At 39.4% G+C, this 22,924-nt stretch overlaps 1 protein-coding gene across 44 annotated transcripts in view; it reads left to right on the forward strand.

Moving 5' to 3' along the window:
• LOC137137301 (neurexin-1a-like) overlaps positions 1–22,520 on the forward strand; it is a 230,960-nt gene extending 208,440 nt beyond the window's left edge. For 29 of the 44 annotated variants that reach the window (XM_067523415.1, XM_067523588.1, XM_067523473.1 and 26 more), the window contains 2 exons: positions 7,372–7,459; positions 20,665–22,520. In XM_067523415.1, the coding sequence (XP_067379516.1) occupies positions 7,372–7,459; positions 20,665–20,969 (393 nt within the window). In that variant the 3' untranslated portion in view covers positions 20,970–22,520. The remainder of the gene's footprint in view (positions 1–7,371; positions 7,460–20,664) is intronic. The other 15 variants (XM_067523613.1, XM_067523647.1, XM_067523770.1 and 12 more) reach the window with 3 other exon arrangements.
• The last annotated feature ends 404 nt before the right edge of the window (positions 22,521–22,924 follow it).

Below are 22,924 nucleotides of genomic sequence, written 5' to 3' on the forward strand. Positions count from 1 at the left end.
CTGGAAAATAAGTTGAACGGGGTCCTGAGGGGAACTTGAGGAACATCTACAAAGCAGTGCGGCAGTGCCTTGAAGCAGCCACATTAAAAGAAGACTTCATTCACCAGTGTTCTCGGTCCTCCACAGTGAGCGTGTTTAACGAGGGCATATGCGTGTGTACATTTGGAGGCAGCTCTGTAATTACTTCATATCCACATCTTCTTGTTTAGAACACCTTTTACATCCCTACAATAACCCCTACCTGCCCCTTTGCATCACTTGCTAAATGCAGCCTTTTGTTTTACACAGCAGAAGCCTTTTCTGGGCCTGTGCATCAAGCTAGCAATTGACCTGTCACGCTATGCTCATTTCCAAGTCTTGCAGTTTTTTTGGTGTCTGGTACTGCTGCTTTCACTGTATTCATTTACTCGATGCTACCTCCACTATGACATATTCATCAGTGCACTGGCACATTATAATAGCGAAATCCAGCGTTCTTTTATACACACGTTTACTAATTCTGTTGAGATGTAATCCACTAGATTGTTGCTTAAATCAGTTTTTCTAAAATGTAATTTTCAACTGTGTTTTAGTTCTAATTTTGATTTAAATTGCTAGATCAAGCAAAAATAAAGATGTCATTGTCGGTCACTTGTGTCGGGAATGTGAGTGTTGTTTGTGAAATTGTCCTGCTATGTTTCCACACGTGCACCCTGTGAGTGTACCAGGTGTGTGGAGCTGCCTCTGAGCACCTTGTTAGAATGTCTGGGGTGCAATTACTAAAGCCTCGAGGAAGATGTATGGCAAGACAGGAACATGGGTACCAGGGGAAGAGATGGAGAGCCTCTGACCATTCTTTTTTTAATGACACTCTGATACTGAGCCTGAGGTCCAGTTGCAGCAACAGCTGCTTCGTTTTAAATAAAGCAGAGGCTTTCTCTCAAAGGAGATGGTGTCTTATAACTTAGCAATTGAAGCAGCTGTCCACTGTGGCCAGTTTTACAGTATAGCATGCACAAGCAGTAAAAACACAAATAAGCACATACAAATTATACAGTTAATTGCCAGGTTCTTTTTGCATGAATTCTTCGGTGGTGTGAAGAATCACACTACCTGCAGAGCTCACTCAGTGGTCTTCTTACTGTATATTCAAAGTAATATCTGCTGACAGCTTTGAACACTGAACATGTTTTGATGCTCCTTAAACTAAAGTTTTTGGATAAGTCAGGAAAACCAGATGGATGTTGATTGTTGATTGTCTATTGTAACATCACGAGGATGCAGTATAGTTTCAGTGCTTTATAATTTTCACAAACAAGCTATGTTTGAAGGCTGTTTGCGTGTACATTGACTTTTAATCCTTAACGGTTTAATTTTGTACAACATAACTGACAGACTGTGTTGTCCATATAACCTGTGTTTTGTAGTGCAAGAATTAAGCTGTTAGGCAAAAACATATGTATTTTTGATACTTTCCTTTGGGATGTACTTTTTTTGTCTGTGAACACACAGCCCAAGTCTGTAGATTATGAGAAACAGCTTTGCTCAGTAAAACATTTCACAGTTGAAAACATTTCAGTAACGTCTCACCAACTTTTTTTTTTCTTTTTTTTTTTGCTGGGGAAAATAATGAAGCACCTGGTGTTGTTTATTGCTCTTTTGCATATATTTGTGGTTTGTTTATTGACTGACATTTTTTGGCAGTGTCTGTTTGAGCTGTGTTGATCCATTTGCTGAGAAACGCAGAATCTGATGTAAATCCTCTTCACTGATGATGACAGTAGAAAATATCAAAATTTTTACCCAGCTGGTTGTTCCCTATTGTTCATCACTCTTCTTTACAGTCGCAGTGACAATCTGTCATGTCACCGTGAAGCCTCACGTCAGAGTTTCCCTTTAATTGTTAAAACGCCATGATAATCAAGACATTTTGATATGATACGTTTAGAACATGATAAGCGTGTTATATATTATATAAATCCATCAGTCTCTTGCTGCACAGCTGAGCTGTGATACTGATAATGCCATTCCATTGTCTTTCCAGCCTGTATCTGTGTGAGTCCATGATGTTGACAGCTTGGCAGACCAGCAGTAGGAAGAGTGTGGGCGGAGGCCAGGCAATACACTGAGCTGAACTCACGTCTTCGAGGCCCACACGCCTTCATTATTCAGTTGGACTCTATTGAGCATCTGGGACTAAATTATTCATCAACATCGACCTAGTTCCAGGGTGCTAAGTTAGATACTTGGATGGCATCCGGCGTTCTGATAAGAGCTGCTGCTGCAGTGTGATAGCTGCCGTGGGTAAATAGAAAGTGTGCACTTGGATCATAAAGCCTACTAGCCACCATTTCCTCATTATGGACTCCAGTTTTGTAAATCAGAGCTTTTAGATGTGTGGAGCTCAGTCTAAGAACACTGAGGCATTCTTTATCCTGTGTCTAACCACGAGCTGTTTCTATCTGCTATGCCACCACCTCCATCGCTCCCTCTCACTCAGTGACACACTAATGATGTATTGCTGCAGGACTGAAGCTTAGGACAACAAACTCCTCCCAATTAGTCTGTGCACACTGCAACTCTGGTCAGATCTGGACACTGGCAGACCACTATCAGTGTAAATCAGTGCCAGCATGAGAAATAATGGCACATGGTCTGAGCAGCAACATATATAAAAAACTGATCCCATTGCTTTTGGGGGCATTTGGAGCTTCATCTTCAATAGCTAGTGCCTGTTATAGGCAAGGAATAAAGACCATTTTCAACTATTATATAGCATTGAAAACTAAAAATACAGTAAGTTCAGTTTGGATAATATAAAAAAGAAATACAATAAAAAATATGTATCCTATGAGCAACCTTGTAGTGGTCAAAAAGTTTACAATATTTGATACTGTATCATATATCCTCTATTCTGTCCTTGGTGGACAGCCGTCATCCTTTATTATAACTGGGGGCTAAGTTTTTGATATTTCATCACCACACACAGATCTGTAAAAGAAGTGAGCATCCCACATTGTGTACATAGGGATGATGAAATTAAATGATGGGCTTGGGAACATAATTAGATAAGACAATGTGATAACATTTTACTTACAAATTTCACATTGTGTGGTTTTAGAACCATTTTACCTTTGACCTCATAACATCCGGGGGAGACATTTTTACACGGTCCACTTATGGTGTCTGATTTCTTCCTTGTGTGGTCTGAAAATAGTGACAGCCTGTGGGGAACAGTTATTTAGTTATTCAGTATATGTTCACTTCTTATGGACTCTGTGCAGCAGGAGAATATGAGCTGTAGACAAGAATCCAAAGTAGTGCAAAATCCGCAGTTTTTTCAATTTTCAATCAACCCACAATTTCCTGGCTGATAGTAGCACAGCATTGCTGGTGTTCTGAAAAGGTATTGGGATTTGCAACCGATATTAATGAGCAACTGATTATGGACACTGAGTAAAAAATATCAATTTGATCATTGTTGCCGATCAGCAATATTTAAAAAAAGGGAGAGAAAGAGACCTTTGTGAAACAAGAGCTTACATTGCACAAAAACAGGGTTTACTAGTGAGAAGAGCAGAAAAGCAAAAGAAAATAGCAAGCATCCTCAGTGGAATACATTACCAGGACAGCAGAGGCATGCTTCGGATAAACCCTTCAGATGCCTTCAGTGTCCTCCTGACTTTCAGCTCGTCTCCAAAGAGACATGTTGTGTGCCAGAGAGCATTCATCAAATTAGACCAGAGAGAAAACAATGTGAAAACCCTAGAGCTCTCCCTAGAGATAAGCCGACAGGTTATCAGAAAGAAGGTGTCGCTTGCTCTCGGGCATGGGGGCAGCAGCTACATCCTCCTCCCTGTAAAGCAGCCGTCCCCTCACTACCTCCTGCACAGGCCAGGAAGAAGCTAGGAACACGTGCATTCTGAAAAAAAGTGTTTACATGAAGTGCAGTGTAGAAAAGCCATCTGGCCTTTACTGTAGGTTAGTTATTAGAAAATGACGTTGGATGCTGTGTGGTTAAGTGGACAGCAAATAAGTGTTGTAAGTGGTAAAGATAACCTGGTCTCCAGCAGGGTGAGACTGCTGAGTAAGCTTTAGTGAGCACGTGCAGACCACTGCTTGGTCTGGACATCTCATTAAAGAGGACCATTATCAATCCTCGGAGATCGAAATCCAGCACGACAGTGCTAAAGAAAGCACCAAGGCATCTTTGGCTGAGTCAGATTGGAATTTCCTGGTCCACATCCTCTTTGATGGTTCAATCAGGGCATTAGCCAAGGTCAGGTTTTTACTGCTCTTTAAGCTAAAGGAAGATGTATTTTTCTTTGTGTCTTATTATATACAGTGCAAGGATTAGAAACGACACTGTACTTAAAAACTACAAACATTATCATACATTTTATATGAACACTAAAAGCAGGTTTCCCTCTGCAACTTCTTTACCCCCGCTCTTTTTTGTGTTTCATACTCCCAACTGTCTCCTGTTTTTTATTTTTATTTTTTTTTCTGTACAACTCATAGGAGTATGCTCTGTGCTGCTCTGAGCAGAGGCAGATAAATGAGCTGTGCTGTAGGTTCACCATGGCTTCAGCACTTTACCACTAGATTAATGATGCCTTGCAAGCCCTGAGCCTTTTGCTTTTAGCATTTTAGAAGTACCTTCATAAAATGAACTACAGGTACATCTTGTTTATAGGCTTATCTGTTGGAGCATCTTTCCTGTGGGCATGATGTTCTTCGCATCAGTAAATCAGACTCTGCTGAGCTAATGAACCCTCTCCAAAGCGTAGACTATTTTTGGAAAGCTTCAGAAAAAGATGCCATTTTGATGAGGAAACCTAATTTTTATTTTTACTCAAAATTACTGCAGTGTTTAAATTCATAATGTTGCTTATTCAGGGCATCCCCTTAGAAAAGATCTCTTAAGATTTCAGTATCCTTTTCTGGCATCGTTGCCAGGCTACCTGTCAGTTTTCATCAAAGTAGCTAAATTGCATGGTAAGCCCCTCACATAGCCCACATTGAATTGTCACGGGTGAAAAAGAAGCCAAGTGTTGGAGGAGGACACCATGAATTCGTAATGTTATTGGATTCCAACCAGGTCATGACCACATCAAAATGTTGACCTACACAGTAATCCCGGATGGCAGGCGCATGCCCAGTAACATGTGAATTGATTTTAGTGTTGATTCAGAGGCTTACATCTACTACAAATCAAGGATTTCAGGAGTCATTTAAATGTATAGCATAGGGTTGATATTTTGAAAAGATTGGAGACAACTATGCAGTTACGCAGATCCGCACATAGCATTTGCCCTTTGAGAGTAAAATGAGAATGACATTATTTTATTATGTTGTCAAGAAAGAATATCCTGGTCACCTATCAAAAATTCTCAGTCATAGTGTAATTCAATATTCTTTTGGTCTCTTATAAGGTCACACTCTTCCATATAATCCTATAATGTCAATCAAAATACAGTTCGGTAAATTTTTAGCTTCAAATGTTTTATTAATTTCATATTCAACTGAATTCAGTGTTGGTGCTTTTACTTATAAAATCAAAGATTATTTGTTATAAAGGAACTGAAAAAAAAAATCCATATTGACTATTAGATTTTATTGTGGTGATAAAGTTCATATCGTCACGCTGTATCTTCTGACCTGAATAAGGAGACAGAAAAATAAATATGAACGGGCATACACCTACACTCAGGTTATTCCACTGGGAGTTAACCTACATCTAGTACACCAACAGCACATTGCTTCCTTTTCTCTGCTTGCAAATAAATCTGAAGGACAGAGTTGAAGGCAGAGTGGACATGTGAGAGGTAGGGAGAGGGAGAATGAGAGTGGCAAGGTAGGAAGAAGAGAGCAGGAGTATTGATTCCTTGATTCCCGTACCTCTGCCAGTGAGTGCAGAGTGTCAAGATCTCCCGCCAGGAAAAACAAATCACAAGGTTGAAGTGATGGATGTGGCACTCCGGGATCCGGCGGTTTTGCCATCTGGATGGCCGACACTGTATATCAGCCTCATGCACAGCAAATTAAATTTACATTTGGACGGCTTCCCCCGGCCTCACCCAGCACAGATGTACCAAAAACAGCCCTCCACCACAACTCCCTTAATGGGTTTGATCTATCATTTCCAGGTCTATTATGTAAAGATGACGCCGGTCCATGTTTTGAATGTTGAAATGATGTTACCGTCACAATAAAATCACATTATGTGCAGCCAAATGGATGTCAAGCAAAATGACATCACCTTTAATTTCCTTAAGATGAGTCAATACTAATCCAACTTACAGAAATATTTTGATGCAGTCAAACATCAGGGAAATGATAGCACAAATTCAATAAGAGCAAGGGTCCATCTTCATTTTTAGGACTTAATGCATTTCTTACTTCTTTCTCTTTTTTTAACATTTGTGCATACACAGCCATACCCCAGTATTTAAAATAGTCAAGTATAGAAAATAATGTCAAGCATGCAATGGAGGATAAAAATATTGGTACAAAAAGGATAAGTAGAGGTGCAAGGCTAAACATATAGCAGCAGGTTATTCTGCTTTGCAGCGCTCCATAACTGAAAATCTAACCCGGCCCTGAAGAGGCTGCCATGCTTAAATGAAATGACCTTTAACGCACAGCTGATCAAATGGCCTGAAGCAAAACTATAAAAGAACAATGCAGTATAATGTTTTACAGTGTAATTTTTTTTTCTTGTCTTTTGTTTGCCCTTTTCCATTTTCCGAGAGGGTAAAATGTATCGCGTTTGGCAGGTGAGGATGCGCATTGAAAATGATCTAAGACGGATTTGGTAGTGGATGTGGCAGCTGAATAATGAAGCACCTCCACATATGTCGGGATTTTGGTTTCTTTCGGATGCTCATTTTGTAAAATGGATACTGAATCACAATGAAAGACACAATAATATATTTCAATAACTGCTGCTCTGATGTTTGCTTTCCGATATCTTTTTTTTTTTTTTTTTTTTTAGGCTTTCATGGCTGGTTGTCCTCTAAATGTCAGAGGTGTGATGGCTTTTAACAGTCCCTTCAAGGGCTATGCAAAGCCACACACTGCAGCACAAATTGAGCATGTGAGTTGACAATTGTGCTGTGACCTTTAGCCTCAACTGTTCCTCAACAATCAGATCTCATTTCTGTAAAGATAGTGTTGCCTGAAAAGCAGTGTAGCAGCTGCTTCAGTGCCAGGCAGCGTGTGACCATGTTGACAGATAAATCCAGCAGCCAAACAGTGTAGCTGTCTGCTCCCTAACACAGCCCTCTGGAAACACCACTATTGGTATTTCTGAGTGTGGGCCATCTTATTCCATTGATGCAGCTAAGTATTTCATGCCCTCACCACTCTACTGTGTACCTCTCTTTTCAGACTACCGACGACTTCCCGGTGGCATCAGCCGAATGTCCGAGCGATGATGAGGACATCGATTCCTGTGAGCCGAGCTCAGGTGGGTTAGGTTAGTCATCTCTTTTTTTATTCTACTTCTCTCTGGGTGTGTCAGTGTGTTTTTGTGTGTCGTAGTCCACCACCAACAAGACAATCTAGGTTAACACACAGTGTTTAAATGAGCAGATTGGAGTTTTAGTTAGAGTTTGAACACTCTGCAGAGGTAGAATTGCTTGGCTACCACTGACTGGAGGCTTTTCATTATGTCTTTGTGGAAAGCTTTCATTCTGCCGCAGAGTATGGTTTGATGCAGTAATAATACATTTAGGAAACTTATAAAGGCTTTTTATTTACAGTCATTTATGACCATAATATTTGTGGTGAATATATGTAAGCAGCTTAGCCAACTAGCTTATCTGAAAATCCTTAGGGCAAAATGGGTCTGGGTCTGAAATTGGAATGGCAGCTAGACTAACTATTTACCTACACTAGCTTTAAGCAATAGTTCAGCATTTTGGGAAACATCATTATTACTGTAATCTCACTGTCCTCTTCATATAACACTAAAGCTAGCAGAAATAGATTTAAATTATACATTACCAACATTTAGCATGGTTCTGTTTAAAGCATGGAAATGCATCTACGAGTACTTAATAAAAGTAAAATTCTAGTTAGTGCACATGTACAGTACCTAATTAAAGTAAAATTCACTCAATCATCAGTCTAATTAAGCACGTCAACCTCAGTTGAGGATTCCCCCCCCCCCCAATAATCAGAATCAGAATAAGTAACAGCAGAGGAATCTGTCTTCCAAGTCAGAAAGGAAATTGTTGTTGTGTGAATATAACAAAGTAACTTAGTAGATTTTGGATTGTCTGAATGATGGATATCCAGCAACCTCCAGGTGCCACCAGCTCACACCTGAGCTACCCAACTTCCTCCTCTGATCAGTTGATTCCAATAGTAAAGTCCATAGTGGTTGTCCCCAGTTCATGTGTTGGAAAAAAAAACAATCTTTATATACAAAATAAAAATATCGACCTTTGTGGAACACCTTCAGCAGTCATCTTGCAATTTTATTTGAAATCATTAACAATTTGTATTTCATAAATAAACAGTTTGAACAACCCGCAAGCAGAAACACTAAACCCACAAGTGGCTTTTTTAGTAAGTAGTACGTAGCCTTTCAAAAAAAAAAAGTGGTCTTGACAGGATCAAAAGCCTTGTACAGATCAACACATCACCCAAACAGAAGTTACAGCGGTTATTATGAGCAGGTCTAAAGCCTGACTGCTGCAGCTCAGTCTTTATCAACCTCCAGGAATACACATAGTTGTGAGATCACTGGGGATTTCTAGGATTTTGGAGATACAGGACAGGTTGGATATAGGTCTGTAGTTATCAAGGTCCACGATGTCACCATTGTTGTGCAATGCAAACAACTGAGCAGTGTTCAACATTAAGGGAATTTGCCAGAAACAAAAGATGACTTTAAAATTTGTAAAAAAAAAATGGTGCAGTAATAACAGGAGCACGATGATGATTATATAATTCTGAATATGTAATGGCTCTAAAAGAAAATTATATTGCTGTTATAGAACACAAGCGGGCTCAAAGACAGATAACTTTGTTTTGTGTTCCATTAAATAAAGTAAAGTGCTTTTTTTGTCATTATACATACAATGTGAACGGAATTGAGGGTTAGTTCTGAACAGCTGGAACTGAGCAAGCCGCCACTATGGGCGAAGCTAACCTGGTCCCTAACACACATGTTTTTAGTGGTAGTGGAAACCAGAGTCCCTAGAGGAAAGCTATGCAAAAACGTGGAAAACATGCGAAATCCACACAGACAGGCCCCGTCCGATCCGGGAATCCAGTTAAGTGCACAGGCTCCAATTCCTTGTTGTACCTGGTTCCACCCCCCACCCCCACCCCCCACTTGAAGTTTCAGTACTAATCCAGGATTTTCAGATGCTAACCCTTTTTTCAAAAGTCCAAATTTTTGAGGCTGGCTTGTTATATTTAAATGTAGAATGTGAAGAAAGTGACAGTTCTTAAGGGATAAATTATTTTCATTTCAAACATTTGAGTTGGCAGTGTTTTCAGGTTCAGTGATGGCTGGAACCAAAGATGGATTTACTGGTGTTTGAGGTTATCATGAACTACTGAACCAGTAACTTTGAAAATAAAATTCCAATTACTACAAGTTTAACCTTGTTTGTTTTTCAGCAATAGGAAAACTGATATGTAGGAATGATGGGTTGGAATGGTTTCTTTACAAGGTTTTGTTGTGTAGTGAGGTTCAGTCTTTCAGTCTTGTGATATGATAAACCTGATAAATTACACATCTTTTGAGTAGCAGCACGACAGCAAGTATCATGATGATACTTTTTAATAGACTGAGAACTGTTTTTCTTTGGTTTCTACCCAGCGAGATTTATCTGACTCAAAGCAGTCATTGCTTCAGAACAAACTCGCAGAATTGCATGCATAACTAAAACTACACACTGCTTAAGTTGTTTTCTGTGTGTCAGAACAGCTGTTATTACAGCTTCTTTTTTTTAATTGTGTACCTATTTGTCTTCATCGGCTCATGACATTTGTTAATGCACAAACGGGAGTTTTCAGAAAGACTGAACAGTGCACAGTTGTAATTATCAGACCCACATGACTTCAACACACAACATAAAGCAGGGTAAACCCAGAGAGGAGCTTGTGAAGGCTGATTTTTACACAACTGTGTAGCAGGTCCCCACTGTTGTTAATTAAATTCCACAGCGAGCAGTGGGAGTTCATCCTGCTGTTTCTCATGTGCGATTGTTCACGATAGCTGCACCTAACATCCCTTGGAGTTTAGAGATTTTGCCAAATATTAGGTGTTTTTCTTCATATAACAAACACAGATATGTTGGTCTATAGCTGTAAATGTACATGATAAATGCCTGATAAATTTAAAATATAAGAAACACTTAATTTTTTATCAGTTTTACTCAGACAAACTGGGATTTTTAAATCCAGAAGATTGTTTGCTCCTTGCAGTGCCACCAAACTTTTAATCCCATACTTGCCGCATGTAGAAGACAATTAAGTCTAACACCAGTGCCGGCCTATGAATAGAAGGATTTCCAAATGCATTCTCAAGTGATGAGAAGCACAAAGAACAATTAAGTCCAGACCCAAGGCCCCCACTCCATCTAGATGTGCTATTGATCAGTATGTGGTCATAAAACCTCCACTAAATTAATGTCTGCCCCACAGCAAAGACTATCAACTGCTTTGTCTGTCTCTCTTCCTCTGCCTCTGGCCTTCAGCTAGCAATATTAGCTTTGGCCACAGTTACTCTTTTCCTATAACTCTCATACTGCACATTACAGTGATATTCCCATTGGGCAGCATCACAATAGGTACTTTCAATGTACAGCTGCTACCTCTGTCAAATACCATACACAGGAGATTAGCCTGAATACTGATCACACTACCAGCTTGCATTATGATATTTTTTGACAAGGGCATCTGCCAAAACATCAGTCGTGAACTGCGTGATGCTCAGGGATGCACAATCCCAGAGCAAAGTATCCCTCTCCTTCTGTGATCACTGAAGGGGATTTGACACCAGAGCTGTGGGCTCCCAAGGTGGCAGCTGTCTAACACCGTATCCTGATTAATATCTACATTCACAACGATTCACACACTCCGCCAAGCACGCACCACATCTCAGACGGTGTTGCTGTGCATAAAGAACTGGATCCACTGTCGCTGATGAAGGACTACTCTCTCATATTACAGATCAGCCAACTCCTTTGAAAGACACCAATAATATATCATACTTTATGCAACACCTTGACAGTCTGTTCTGTCTGCTAACTCCAAAGCAGAGGCCAGATGCACACACTTATAATATGTCTCTCTGTCTTTGAGCCTTGCAGTTAGGCTTCACAGCACTTGTATACAGTTGGATAATGTTGGTGCATACGTGATCCCAAGAGGCAAGCTTTGAAATAGGCTATTATGTGAGCTATCTATGGTTCAAGGTCAGCTCTAGATCATCCTGTATATCACTGGATTTTGGTCCCACAGCAGTCTCTATCAGCCGTTGAGTGACATCAATCGGGCAAACTTACTTATTACCATGCTTTATTTCTCTTACCTCCGGAAACCATGGAAAGCCAGGGGTACCAGCAGAGCTTATCACCCAGCAGGACTCAGATTAGATCACACTGCAGCAAATCGAATCCTCCCCCCTTGCTCAGGAACCCACAGAAGAGTACACAGGCCCATGATGCTGCAACACATCTCATCTGTGATAGGAAGTTGGTTTAGGGTGTGTACATTTACCAACCCCGTCTCCTAAAAATGAAGTTTCTCTAAAACTAAACTGCAATCACAAATATGTTTTTGTAGGGAACGTAATTACAACCAGATTTTTTTTTTTTTAATAATGTTAACAAAAACATTAAATCCATTTAATAAAAATTATTCAGGCAATATTTTCATCCTGCCAAAATATTCAATCATGCCATACAAATCTAGTTTGGTGCCTAAAGTGTTATTAGGTCTGAACTGTTATGGCTGCATATAGGCGCTCACAGCACTTGGTTAAGGTTAAAGTCTGGTTCTAAAGAGAAAACATTTTACTCTAAAAAATACTCTAAAATGTATTTAAAGATGAACATGTTTATTGAACCTCAAACAAAACTGTTAGCTTTCTCTAACTTTATTTCTAAATGCTTTTGTTGCGTAAACTTAGCCACAAATGGGAGTCTGGAGTCAGAATCCGTGGTGATACAGTCCTGTGCTTTGTACGCCCTCCATCCACGCCAGCCAACTGACTCAATGTGCATAAATAAATGTAGTAAAGTAATTTGCTACCAAAGTCTGCAGTTTAGTTGGATAGACAGCCCAATATCACTGTGTCTACAACAACACATACACATATATTTATATTTATATATTTGCCATGGCTTTTTTGAAATTTGTTAAAAACTATAAGTGTTTTAGTTTTTATATTTTGTCATGTAACCATTTTGAATAGAAAAGCAACATAATTTACTTAGGCTTCTGCATAATGACATGACAAGCCTATAGGGGCAATTCTAATGTTTTAGACGTAATATATGTAATTTGTTGACATTTACAGTAGCTTAAAGAGACCTGTATTTTCCACAAAAATGTCAATATGATTGTTCATCTAAAGGCCACTGAGAAGTGTTGGCCAATCATTTGGAGAAAATATAGATATGGTCTCAGTTGTGTGAAAATAGCCTGGTGTACAGTCTGGCGAGATGGCGGCGGGCGCTGATTTTCAAGTACCAACCTCGGTTTTCATGGTGAAAGTTAATGGGACACGTTGTTGCTGAGCTGCATGGGGTCAGCAGAAACGGATATCTCCTACCTACCTGATTCATTTTGTTGGCGTCATGCCGGCCGTTGATGGAGGGCAGCTGCTGCATGGTGACCCATATCCAAGGTTACAGTTGCCTTTGTTCCTTATCATTTGGTTTTTCTCCTCTGGGTGTTCTTACATTTGCTGCTGGTTTTCTATATTTGTTCAAATTAGTCATCAAATCTAATCAAGCCATGCATCCTTTCCTCATAACAAAACGACTTGAATTAAAGTTCAAGGACATTACTATAAATTCTTGTTAGACTAAGCAGACAGTCACACATTTAAAAAAAATACGAAGTCGCTTCCTGGCAGAAAGTTAGACCAGTTTTTTTCTAATTGTTGCTTAACAGTTGCTGGATGACAAACTCCACCTTGTATCATGATAAACATTATGAATGAAACCCTCTTGCTTTATATTAAAATACATGGGCTCCGTTTCCAAGAATGGAGCACAGGCAAAAACACACAGCCAAATTTTTGCAGTTTTGGTGACCCCAAGCATTGATGCAGCCTGGCATTACATAGAGGAGAGGATGAACGTGCTGAGAAAGTAGCAAGGGAGGAAGAAGGGCTAAGGAAAATTGCACAAAAACTGCGTTTGGCCTTACACTGACATTGAGCCTGCAGGAAAATAGAGCCCCGTGTTTCTCCTCTGAACTTAGGATTCTCTGATCCCAGCCTCTCATGTTTTGTTTTTCTTCTTAGCTCAAACTCTATGCACAGAAGTAGAGCAGTATATCCCAATGCCACTTGCATCTGGAGCTTGCAGCTTGATTCTTATCTTTCGTATGATTACACCTTTACCCTTTCCACCATTCCAACATCACAAACGTGCAGTCATGTGAAAGAAATTGCCTGCTCGCAAATACAGCTACACATCAGCAGTCTCGTTGAGAGTTTCGGTATATGCTCCATTCTGCATTTCACAAATAACCTCTCAGTGTCTTGACTCTCAGCACCAGTAGCCTTTCACTGTGGATTGCCCAAAGGCAGGATAAGGTTAATCATCTCAAGTTTCCTTTTCTCTCTGTGTTCTATTATCTTTTTCTGTCCTGAAGCATTCTCCAGTGACATTAGCAGCTACTAATGTGTTTGACATTTGTTTTAATAGACTTAATTTATGGGTGGGAATACAATACATAAAGTAAACCAATAAATCAAACGGCAAATGAATGCTCTCTATAGCCCAATGGCAATGACTAGAATGCACCCAGCCAGGAGGAGGGGAAAAGATTGAGTAAATTATTGTTTTAAAAGTAGCTGTGAGATTAATGAAACATTAATAGCACTGTGCTGGCTTAAGAGGTCACTGCCCACATTTAATAGGTTATTCAATCATGCCCAGCTGGAACTCTGTGTGTGTTCATTCCTTCCTTTGCTGAACTCAGTGGCATGCACCTTGCATGCCAACACACTGCTGCTATCAGAGATGGTTTTTACAAATGAAGCCCTTCTTAGGACTAGATGCCCATTGAATGTGATCATAGATCATGCCCGCCAAAGCCACTATTGACCTTCAAGAAGCATGTATTTCTGTTTTGCAGAAATATATTTCTGTTATTATTGCATACTCTGCCATTTTATGCAGACAATCTTAGGGAATTTTGCCATTTTTGTTTTTCTGTATCCTTTGAGTGAGGATTATGCCGTCCGAGTCTTCTTTCTACATCCTATTTTAAATGAAGTGTGCTCTTAGAGAAAACAGGATTTCACACTCACTGTCAGTCTTTTTTTTTTTTTTTTTACTGATCCCACCATATTTATATTTTCAATTATTTTTATTTTTCTACCACACATCTTTTGGGTGTGCTGACATTGATGCTAACACAATGTGTCTGTTTATAAGTCTAAGTAGGGCATGAAGGACTTTTCTTTGGCCAAGAATAGAGAAGAAACCTAGCTAAAGGTCATCTGTGGTGATGGTAAGCATAAGTCAGGGTTGGCAATTATTACACAGCAATTCAAAGAGGACTAATCATTAAAATACATAATAAAGACGTACTAAAATGTACATTTTCTATATTGGCCTCTTCCCCTAGCAAAATAGGCCTTATGGACATATCACAAATATAAACCCTAAGGACATGTAACCTTACTTTTGTAGGATTCTAGTCGAGAGAGGAACTCCACATGTGTGACGTTCAAGTAAACCCAACTCTCTTATTTTCTCTCACCTCTTTTAGTGGAATTTCTCTGGGAAAAGTCTTAAACTGTACCGCGCCTTTACCAGGCTAACACCTTTTAATAATTTTCACTTGGACCTCATTTCATGCTCACTCAGCTCTCTCTTCATCATCCACCATCAGCGTGAGCAGAGCCACTTCAGACTCACACACGCATGCTGTCATCAGGCCTGCTGCCAGCATGTCACAAGTACAGGATGGCTTGCATCACTTCACGAGGACACTCGGATAATTAAAGAGGGAAGAGGGATTTAATAAGTGTTTTGGCTCTACTGCAGTTGATACAGTGACCTGTCTACAGTCTGATCCCCGACTATATGACGACTCTGACAGCTTGTGATTATAGCTGGATATGTGAAGTAAGAAGATGGTGTAACACTAATCTGGCTGAATAACAGCAATGTGTCACTGAGCATGCCAACTAAGCCCGGGTTGCTCTGAAGGCATGCTACAGCCATGCCTCCTTAAGCTCTTAAACATGCAAGATGCATTGCTCATGTTGCAGGTTGCAGAGCTTCCACATTCCCTCAAAAACTCCTTTCATTACGTTCTTACTAAAAATAATTTCCTTTTTTAAATTTACTTTACCTCATATATTACCTTGACATTTCTATAGTGGATCCATCTGCTAAAACGCATTGGCCATGTGTTGTCTGCACAACTCTTTCAGCCCATTACAACCTCCAGTTAATGAAAGGTTAAGCCCAGTCTGTCCATTCAATATATCCTAAGTAGTGCTGGTTGCTCCATTACCTCTCAACAAGCCTCACACACACCTGAAGGAACCCCTCGATTCCACTCTCTGTGTTTTCTTTCATCCATGGCCCCCATCAGCCTGCTCACCCTGTTACAAATTGCCAAACAAATGAACCTTCTTGCCAGAGACAAATGAGGAAAAATTGTCTTTGAAGAGGACCATTTATTCAAATCCCGCCTGACAGTGTGGAAGCTCTGATCCCATTCCTCTCCTTGAGAGCACGCGGCAGAAAAAGTCAGGCAAAAAGAAGGGCAATCACATAAGGCGTTTTGCAGGCTTTTAAATGACAAGTTCCATTGCACCAACGCTAATATCACCAAGAAGTGAGCACATGTATCCATACTGAGGAGTCAGGGTAGAATTACAAGAAAAGATGCTATCACATAAACCCTGCAGAAACCAGAGCATCGAAGCTGAAGCGGTACTTGTGTTTATGCCATTGCACTCTTCCGAGCCTCGTTGTATGGTGAATGAAATTCACTGCCAGGCTATTTGATTTTCTTCAAGAAGATTTATGTATTATGGTCATATTTAAGAGCATTTTATGTGTCTTTGTTTACAGATTTCCATGTGCATCTCAGAATTGATGAAAGCAAATGATTTGTGACTAAATAACAAAAACAATAAATGTTGTCCTTGTGAATAAAACAGCGTAAAAAAGACGTTAAGATGGTTGGAATATGACACTGTAAGTTTCACTCTGGGATCAAATGGAGAGGAGAAAGTTATTCTGGCAGCTTTTACACAACTGCAATCTTTCAAAAGTTAACCCCCCTGAGTTTGTCTCCATCGCTTCACAAGTGCACCCCTGCTATGCTGCCATGAAGCTAGGCGCTACTTTAAGGTCATTTTCCCCATGTCTAATTTTACCCTTGGGTACGCTTGAGTAGAGCGTATAGGAGCAGCCATCATTTTAAACACTTGTTTCAAGCACTATTTCTTTCTCAGTTTATGTGCCTTCATTCTGAGGTGATGGAGTGCTAATGAACAGACTGGCAGATGCATTTTGACTGAGGTCTTATGAGGCTCTCTTGAAGGCCTCGTGTCTGCCATTTTACTGTGCTTGAACCCATCTCAAGGGAGAGCAGGGCAGGGAGCACACCCAGATTCACGGATAACAAATGAATCCCATCAAGTGTATCAACTAACTTAGGGGACCATGAAAGGTCCCCCCCCGCCATCGGGTGGCTGCCTATTAGACACTGCTGATATCAGATGCAAACTAATGAGCTGTAATTAACGTTAGTCATTTTGGACTAAACATGGCTGTGTCAGCACTGTGCTAAATGCAGTGGTCACTACTCAGCTTTCTTGAGGATATCAAATTGGATTTTGCAGTTGATTGAAGGGTTCCCAGTGACAAAGTCTCTGTGTGAACATTGCCTGTGGGGAGCCAATCAACAGATCCAGGCAAGAGAAAATAACAAAGCCCAGAGATGGAGGTGTTAGATCACAGAAGGAAGAGCAGTGTGTTATCATATGACTCACCCCTAATGGAAGACTGAGCCTGCCTGCCTCCCGTACTCTTCTAACTCCGTCACCTCTCTGTTGGATCCAGCTGGGGTCTCATATACAACCCTCAAGTGCCACATCAAGAGTTCTATCCTCCATCAACCTGCTATGTTATCTACACTTTCGACTTTTTGACCCTGAACAAAGGATAGATAACAAATATGAAAGTAACTCACCGTTAATGCCTGCACAATGGCTTGCTGGGGAAGAGCCATGTCAACCAGTGGTTTTTGCCCACAAGGCGAGAGCATTCTTCACACCTGTCTGCAAGGATAAGTGAGCTTGTCACAAGCAGAGCTAATCTGTTGCGACGCTCAGTCACACTCAATCCCCTGGTGGTACTCTTTGCTTGTCCTTGAATGTCTGCTGGCATTGGAAGCGTACTTGGGCCACTGATCAGTCCAGCCATGGTGGAAACATGTCAATGAACGGCTGCAGCATCTTATCTCCTGGCAGACAGCTTAGAGAACTTTTGGCCTTTACAGTTTACACATTTGTATACCCTTTAGTCTGGTACGAACAAGATCTACCTAAAATAGACACACGCGCCATCTGTGTGGGTCATTAGCTAATATTACACCATTCAAAGCAATGTTTATGTGAACATTAAGCTGAAAATAATAATAATAATAATAAACAAATAATTGTGCTAGCACGTCCAGTGCTAGCACAATCAATAATAACAATGATTGAATAACAATGAATAACAATGATTATTATGATATTTATATACAATATAGTTAAAAGGGTGTAGGGGTGTTGGTTGTAAAGTTGTATACATTTACAGCTATTTGTATGTTTACTTTTTCAGTTTCACATGTTCTGTATTTTTGGGATGCTACAGTGCCATTCCAGGCAGGCATTTCAATCTGAAAATCTAAAGACAGGCTCTTGAAACTGAAGTTCACAGCATGGTAAATATAAAAATGGGTTTACCTTATTTCAAGCAGTAATAATGGATCAGTGACAACATTCAAAGTAGAATTGATGTTCATACAGATATAATATTGCACATTATTTAATAGAAGTCAATATATACCTAGAAAAATAGATTTTAAAAAATGTAAAACAAAAACAAACTGGTTAGCTGTGCTGTAAAGTATGTTGTTTGAAGCAATTGGGAAAAATAACATCAGCAGACTTATTGTAATTGGAAATGTAATAGTTCTATTCACTGTAAATTCAAGGACAAGTCCACCTTCACTCCACAAAAATCCCAAAGAACTGCATTTATTTTGTGCTTGTTCATCGCTGAAAAATTGCCACAAAATTTTTATGTGGGATTGGATTTACTGTATCATCTTATTAATTCTTTCTGTCCTTCACAGATCTGGAGGAAACAACCTTTTTTATACAATGAGAGCAAAACCCATGCTGTTTGCTGAGATTTACAAAAAGTTAGTCTGTCATAAAATAGGGATGTTATAAAATGAGTGATTATGACTGACCTCACTACTATAAGTGTTTTCCGTGTCTTTTTCTTTTGATGTCACATGGGACAGAGTGGTTCAGTACTGTGGCTACTAGGAAAAAAAATAACTCACATTAAACAATCACTCAGATCAAAGCATCGACATAATGTAGAGACAATGTTGTGGTTTCTATTTTGAAATTTTTCATTAAAGCTGGTTTGATATCAAAGTTCCACAGAATGCAAAGAATGCAGTAATTTTCCAAAAAACACATGCTCTCATGTTAACATACAAAAATATAAGTAAATAAATGTAAAACTGAAAGCTCTCAGTGGAAATTGCCAATTACTCTGATGACTTGCTCATTAATATTTGGATGTACACACAATTAGGGTTCATGAGCTCGTTTAGCTATGTCTTAACCATAAGATTTGATATTAAATGCATTTTCCGAAAACTGGACCGTTGCATGCTGGAGAGCATGCCATCCCCTACTAAATGATTACCGGTTAGTGCTTCAACTGATGGTCCACCAAACTTTTTAATGTTGGAGAAAATGCAAAGTACAGCTGAAGAGCTGCAAGAGCTCAACAGGCTTTTCACTTTCTGAATAAGAACTGGAGAGACAAGGAAATACCAACAGTACAAGAGGATTAAACATAAAAAATGATAAATTGTGAGTGATACATCCTCAAAGCATGCGAGACTATGGCAAAGGTCACATACAGGATGTAACAAAGGGGTTGATATACTCAATCATTGCCTCGATGACTAAGAAAATGAGCTGCATCAAAGTCTAAGACTGCAGAGCTCACCACAAGCCTTTAACATATTATATTTGTCCTGCCATATAGCGAATAATTCAGACCTGTACCTCAACACAGATAAAGTGTTTATGTTTCTGCTGCTATTGTTTGTTTGTCCAGTACATAATATCTTCACATCAGTGTAATTGTGATCTGGACTCAGCTGTAAATCCCTCAAATAATTTTGCCCCAATCCAGTGGATACAGAGCGCTTTCATTTCCAAATGTTAGTGTTGAGTGTTGGGATTTCACAAATGCAACAAAGAAGGCTTAAGCAGAAATGATGACTGCTACAAAAACACACACAGAGATGTGCCAGGAGGACTGAATAATATCAGGGGGTTGACATGATTTCAGAATACACTCCATTGAATGGCACCATTTCAGAACAGAAGTGGGGACAGCCTTTGGCTAAATCTGCTGAGTCAATTGAAGAATTGTTTCTTGCTGAAAGATTTATTTTCAAAGAGACTGTGATACAGTCATGCTGCTTGGATATAGAGTGGATTTTGTAAATGTGGACTGTTCATTCACGACTGTGCTGTAAAACATGTAATGAGCTGTGAGCTCTTAACTGTACTTCTCTATGAATCACTGATACATTAGTCTTGTCAGTATCGCTTCAGACTTCAGCAAATCTCTGTAACAGCATCTTCACTCTTATATATAAGCACTTAGTGTTCAGTGACGTTCAGGGATTAAAATGCTACTAGGCAGTACACTGGAAAGGTAACAAATGATAAATTCTAAAATTATAAATTTTAAATAAATTAGTAGTTAAAGCAGTCTACAAAAATGTTTTTATTTTATTTTATTGAAAGTCCTTGCTCTCATGGGATAAGCTGAAAGGACCACAATAAAAAATAAAAAATTGTGTCTCATTTAGAGGATTAGGTGATTTTTGAGCGTTTTAGTTGACATTCCGGTGGGACTGTTGAAGAGCTAAAAATTTAGATTCTACTTCGCATACATTTTGCTGGGACCATCTCAACCTCATCATTCTGTACCATTTAATCTAGCATCAATAATGACACATATTCTCTCTATAACTGCATTACATGGGAGATCACAAGGCATTGTTTACCTTTAGCTTCAGCAACCTTAAGACGTGATGTCCATTACATTATTTGCCACCATAAATCTGCTTACGTGTGTTATATAACTAATGTAACAGACAATGAATACATTTGTGGTAATCACATCTCTGTTTCCCTTGTAGCCAATCCCACTGGAGCTGGGCCAAAGGGTTACCCGGGACCATCTGAGGTCTTCCGGGAGTCCAGCAGCACGACGGGAATGGTTGTTGGCATTGTAGCAGCAGCAGCGCTTTGTATTCTCATCCTGCTATACGCTATGTACAAATACCGGAACAGGGACGAAGGTTCGTACCATGTGGACGAGAGTCGCAACTATATCAGCAACTCGGCACAGTCCAATGGCACCGTAGTCAAAGAGAAACCAGTCAACACCGCAAAGACCTCTAGCAAGAACAAGAAGAACAAGGACAAGGAGTACTATGTGTGATTGTCAATGCTTTGGTCTTTGCTAGACCAACTTAAACGTTTATCAAAAAGACAAATCAGGACCTCAACAAGTGTACAGTACAGTAACAAAGATGAACATTATTTAGTCTTTTTTCCTATCAGAAAATGCTCTGAGAAGTAAATATGAAAAGTAAAAACAAAAAAAACAACTTTCTTTAGACTCAAGCACTGGAGACAGAGATATATATACAGTCCAGAAAGAGACTGATGGGAAAATTGCTTGGGCAACCAGTTGAAAATGAACTGAATACATATCTAACATGTCAACCAAACAACATTAACCCATCTGTGACTTGTTTCCTCAGCCGATGATGTGATCTGATGTTTCTGGTAAACAGTGGAGCACAGAGGCACATTCAGCATTACAAACTTAATGTTTTCATTTACATTGCCTGTGTTTGTGTTGAGACTTTTTTCTAGAGAAAAATGACACAACCAATAAATAAGTACATAAATACGCCAAGCATTTACTGTGGATAAAAAGTGAAAAAAAATTAGGCGACAATGATTTGAGACCGAAAAAATCCCCGATGGATGTCTGTGGAATTAGCCAAAGTACTCACGGAAGAGACAATGATGGCCGGCAAAGACTAATACCTGGCTAACTGAGCTGCCACAGTGCAAACATGAGAATAGACTGCAGTTTTCCCTTGAAAGACAATGATTTAAAAGAAGAATTTGTCCATTGTGCCAGTAAGAAATCTGGAGGCCTTCGTTTTCACATTGTGTGAACTCAAAGGAGAGAGAGTTTCCTCAGAATCCTGAGGATGTCCCAAAAGTGATCATTTGGGAGCCATGCACGCAAATTTATCTTATTACAGTACATATGTTTATATACAGTACAACCACATCTATATGTGCTTTCTGGACTGTGACAAAGTGGTGTTTTATAGCCTGTTGTATAGATGATGCAAACTATAACTGCTCCTCAACCGTTTTGGAATAAAACTAAAAAAGGACAAAAAGAAGACATAAGTGTTATTAAGTGTTGCTAGACATAGAAGATTTTATGAAAGCATCTGCATTTTTTTTTTCAGTTGGATAATGATTTAATTCCCCCACCCCATTTTTACATGTGTTCCTATATAGTTTTTATACAAATGCCAACCTGAGATAGACGATCCCGGACAAGTAGCAGCATAAACGCTCCTAAAAACTGCACAAGGTGTTGATGGCGGAGAAGCGTGGCATGATAACTTGCGTGGATCTTCTAAGGATACTGGTAGAATCACTGCCTTCCTCCTCAACCCTGACTTACACGAGCGAGAATGAAGACCAAGAACATGAGTGGTGACGATGAGTGATGATGATTAAGATAAATTAACTTGGTGTGTGTATTTCCAAGTGGTATTATACGATTGTCCAGTGTGTTCTTGGGCTGATGCAAAACCTGAAGAGAATAGCTCAAATAAGTCTCCATTTCAACTGTTCTGTGTTTGTTCTGTCATTCTGTCAGTCAGTTTTGCTTTCCAGAGACCTGTACTTGGAATGAGTATGAGGAAAATGAACTATAAATGATGATTATAAATTATCTTTGTTTGCTCCTCATTTATTTCCTCTGTGAGTGTTTTATGTCCAACTGTAACTCTTCTTGTACTCCACGTAAAAATCAATTATAAATCTAGTTTTTGAAAAATCAAATGAATAAAATATTACCTAAGTGAACTTAAACCAGTCTGTTGACAAAATGTATCAGGACAACACACAGGTACTGTGATTTTCATTTTGTCATCAAACAGGCACCACTTAAAGAATTTAACGAGTTCTCCATGGAATTAGCTCTGTAGTCTCATAACATTGTTTAACTTATGATGCACAGTTTTTTCTTCTTCTTTTGTGCAGTGTCCTGTGCATTTTCTTAATTGATGCTGCTATAAAACCCTGTGGCCATTCACTCCCATAAAAGTCTATCAGTGGTGCACAGTCCAAAACATT

Source organism: Channa argus, chromosome 1 (genome assembly GCF_033026475.1).
Source record: "Channa argus isolate prfri chromosome 1, Channa argus male v1.0, whole genome shotgun sequence".
NCBI classification, from domain to species: Eukaryota; Metazoa; Chordata; class Actinopteri; order Anabantiformes; family Channidae; genus Channa; species Channa argus.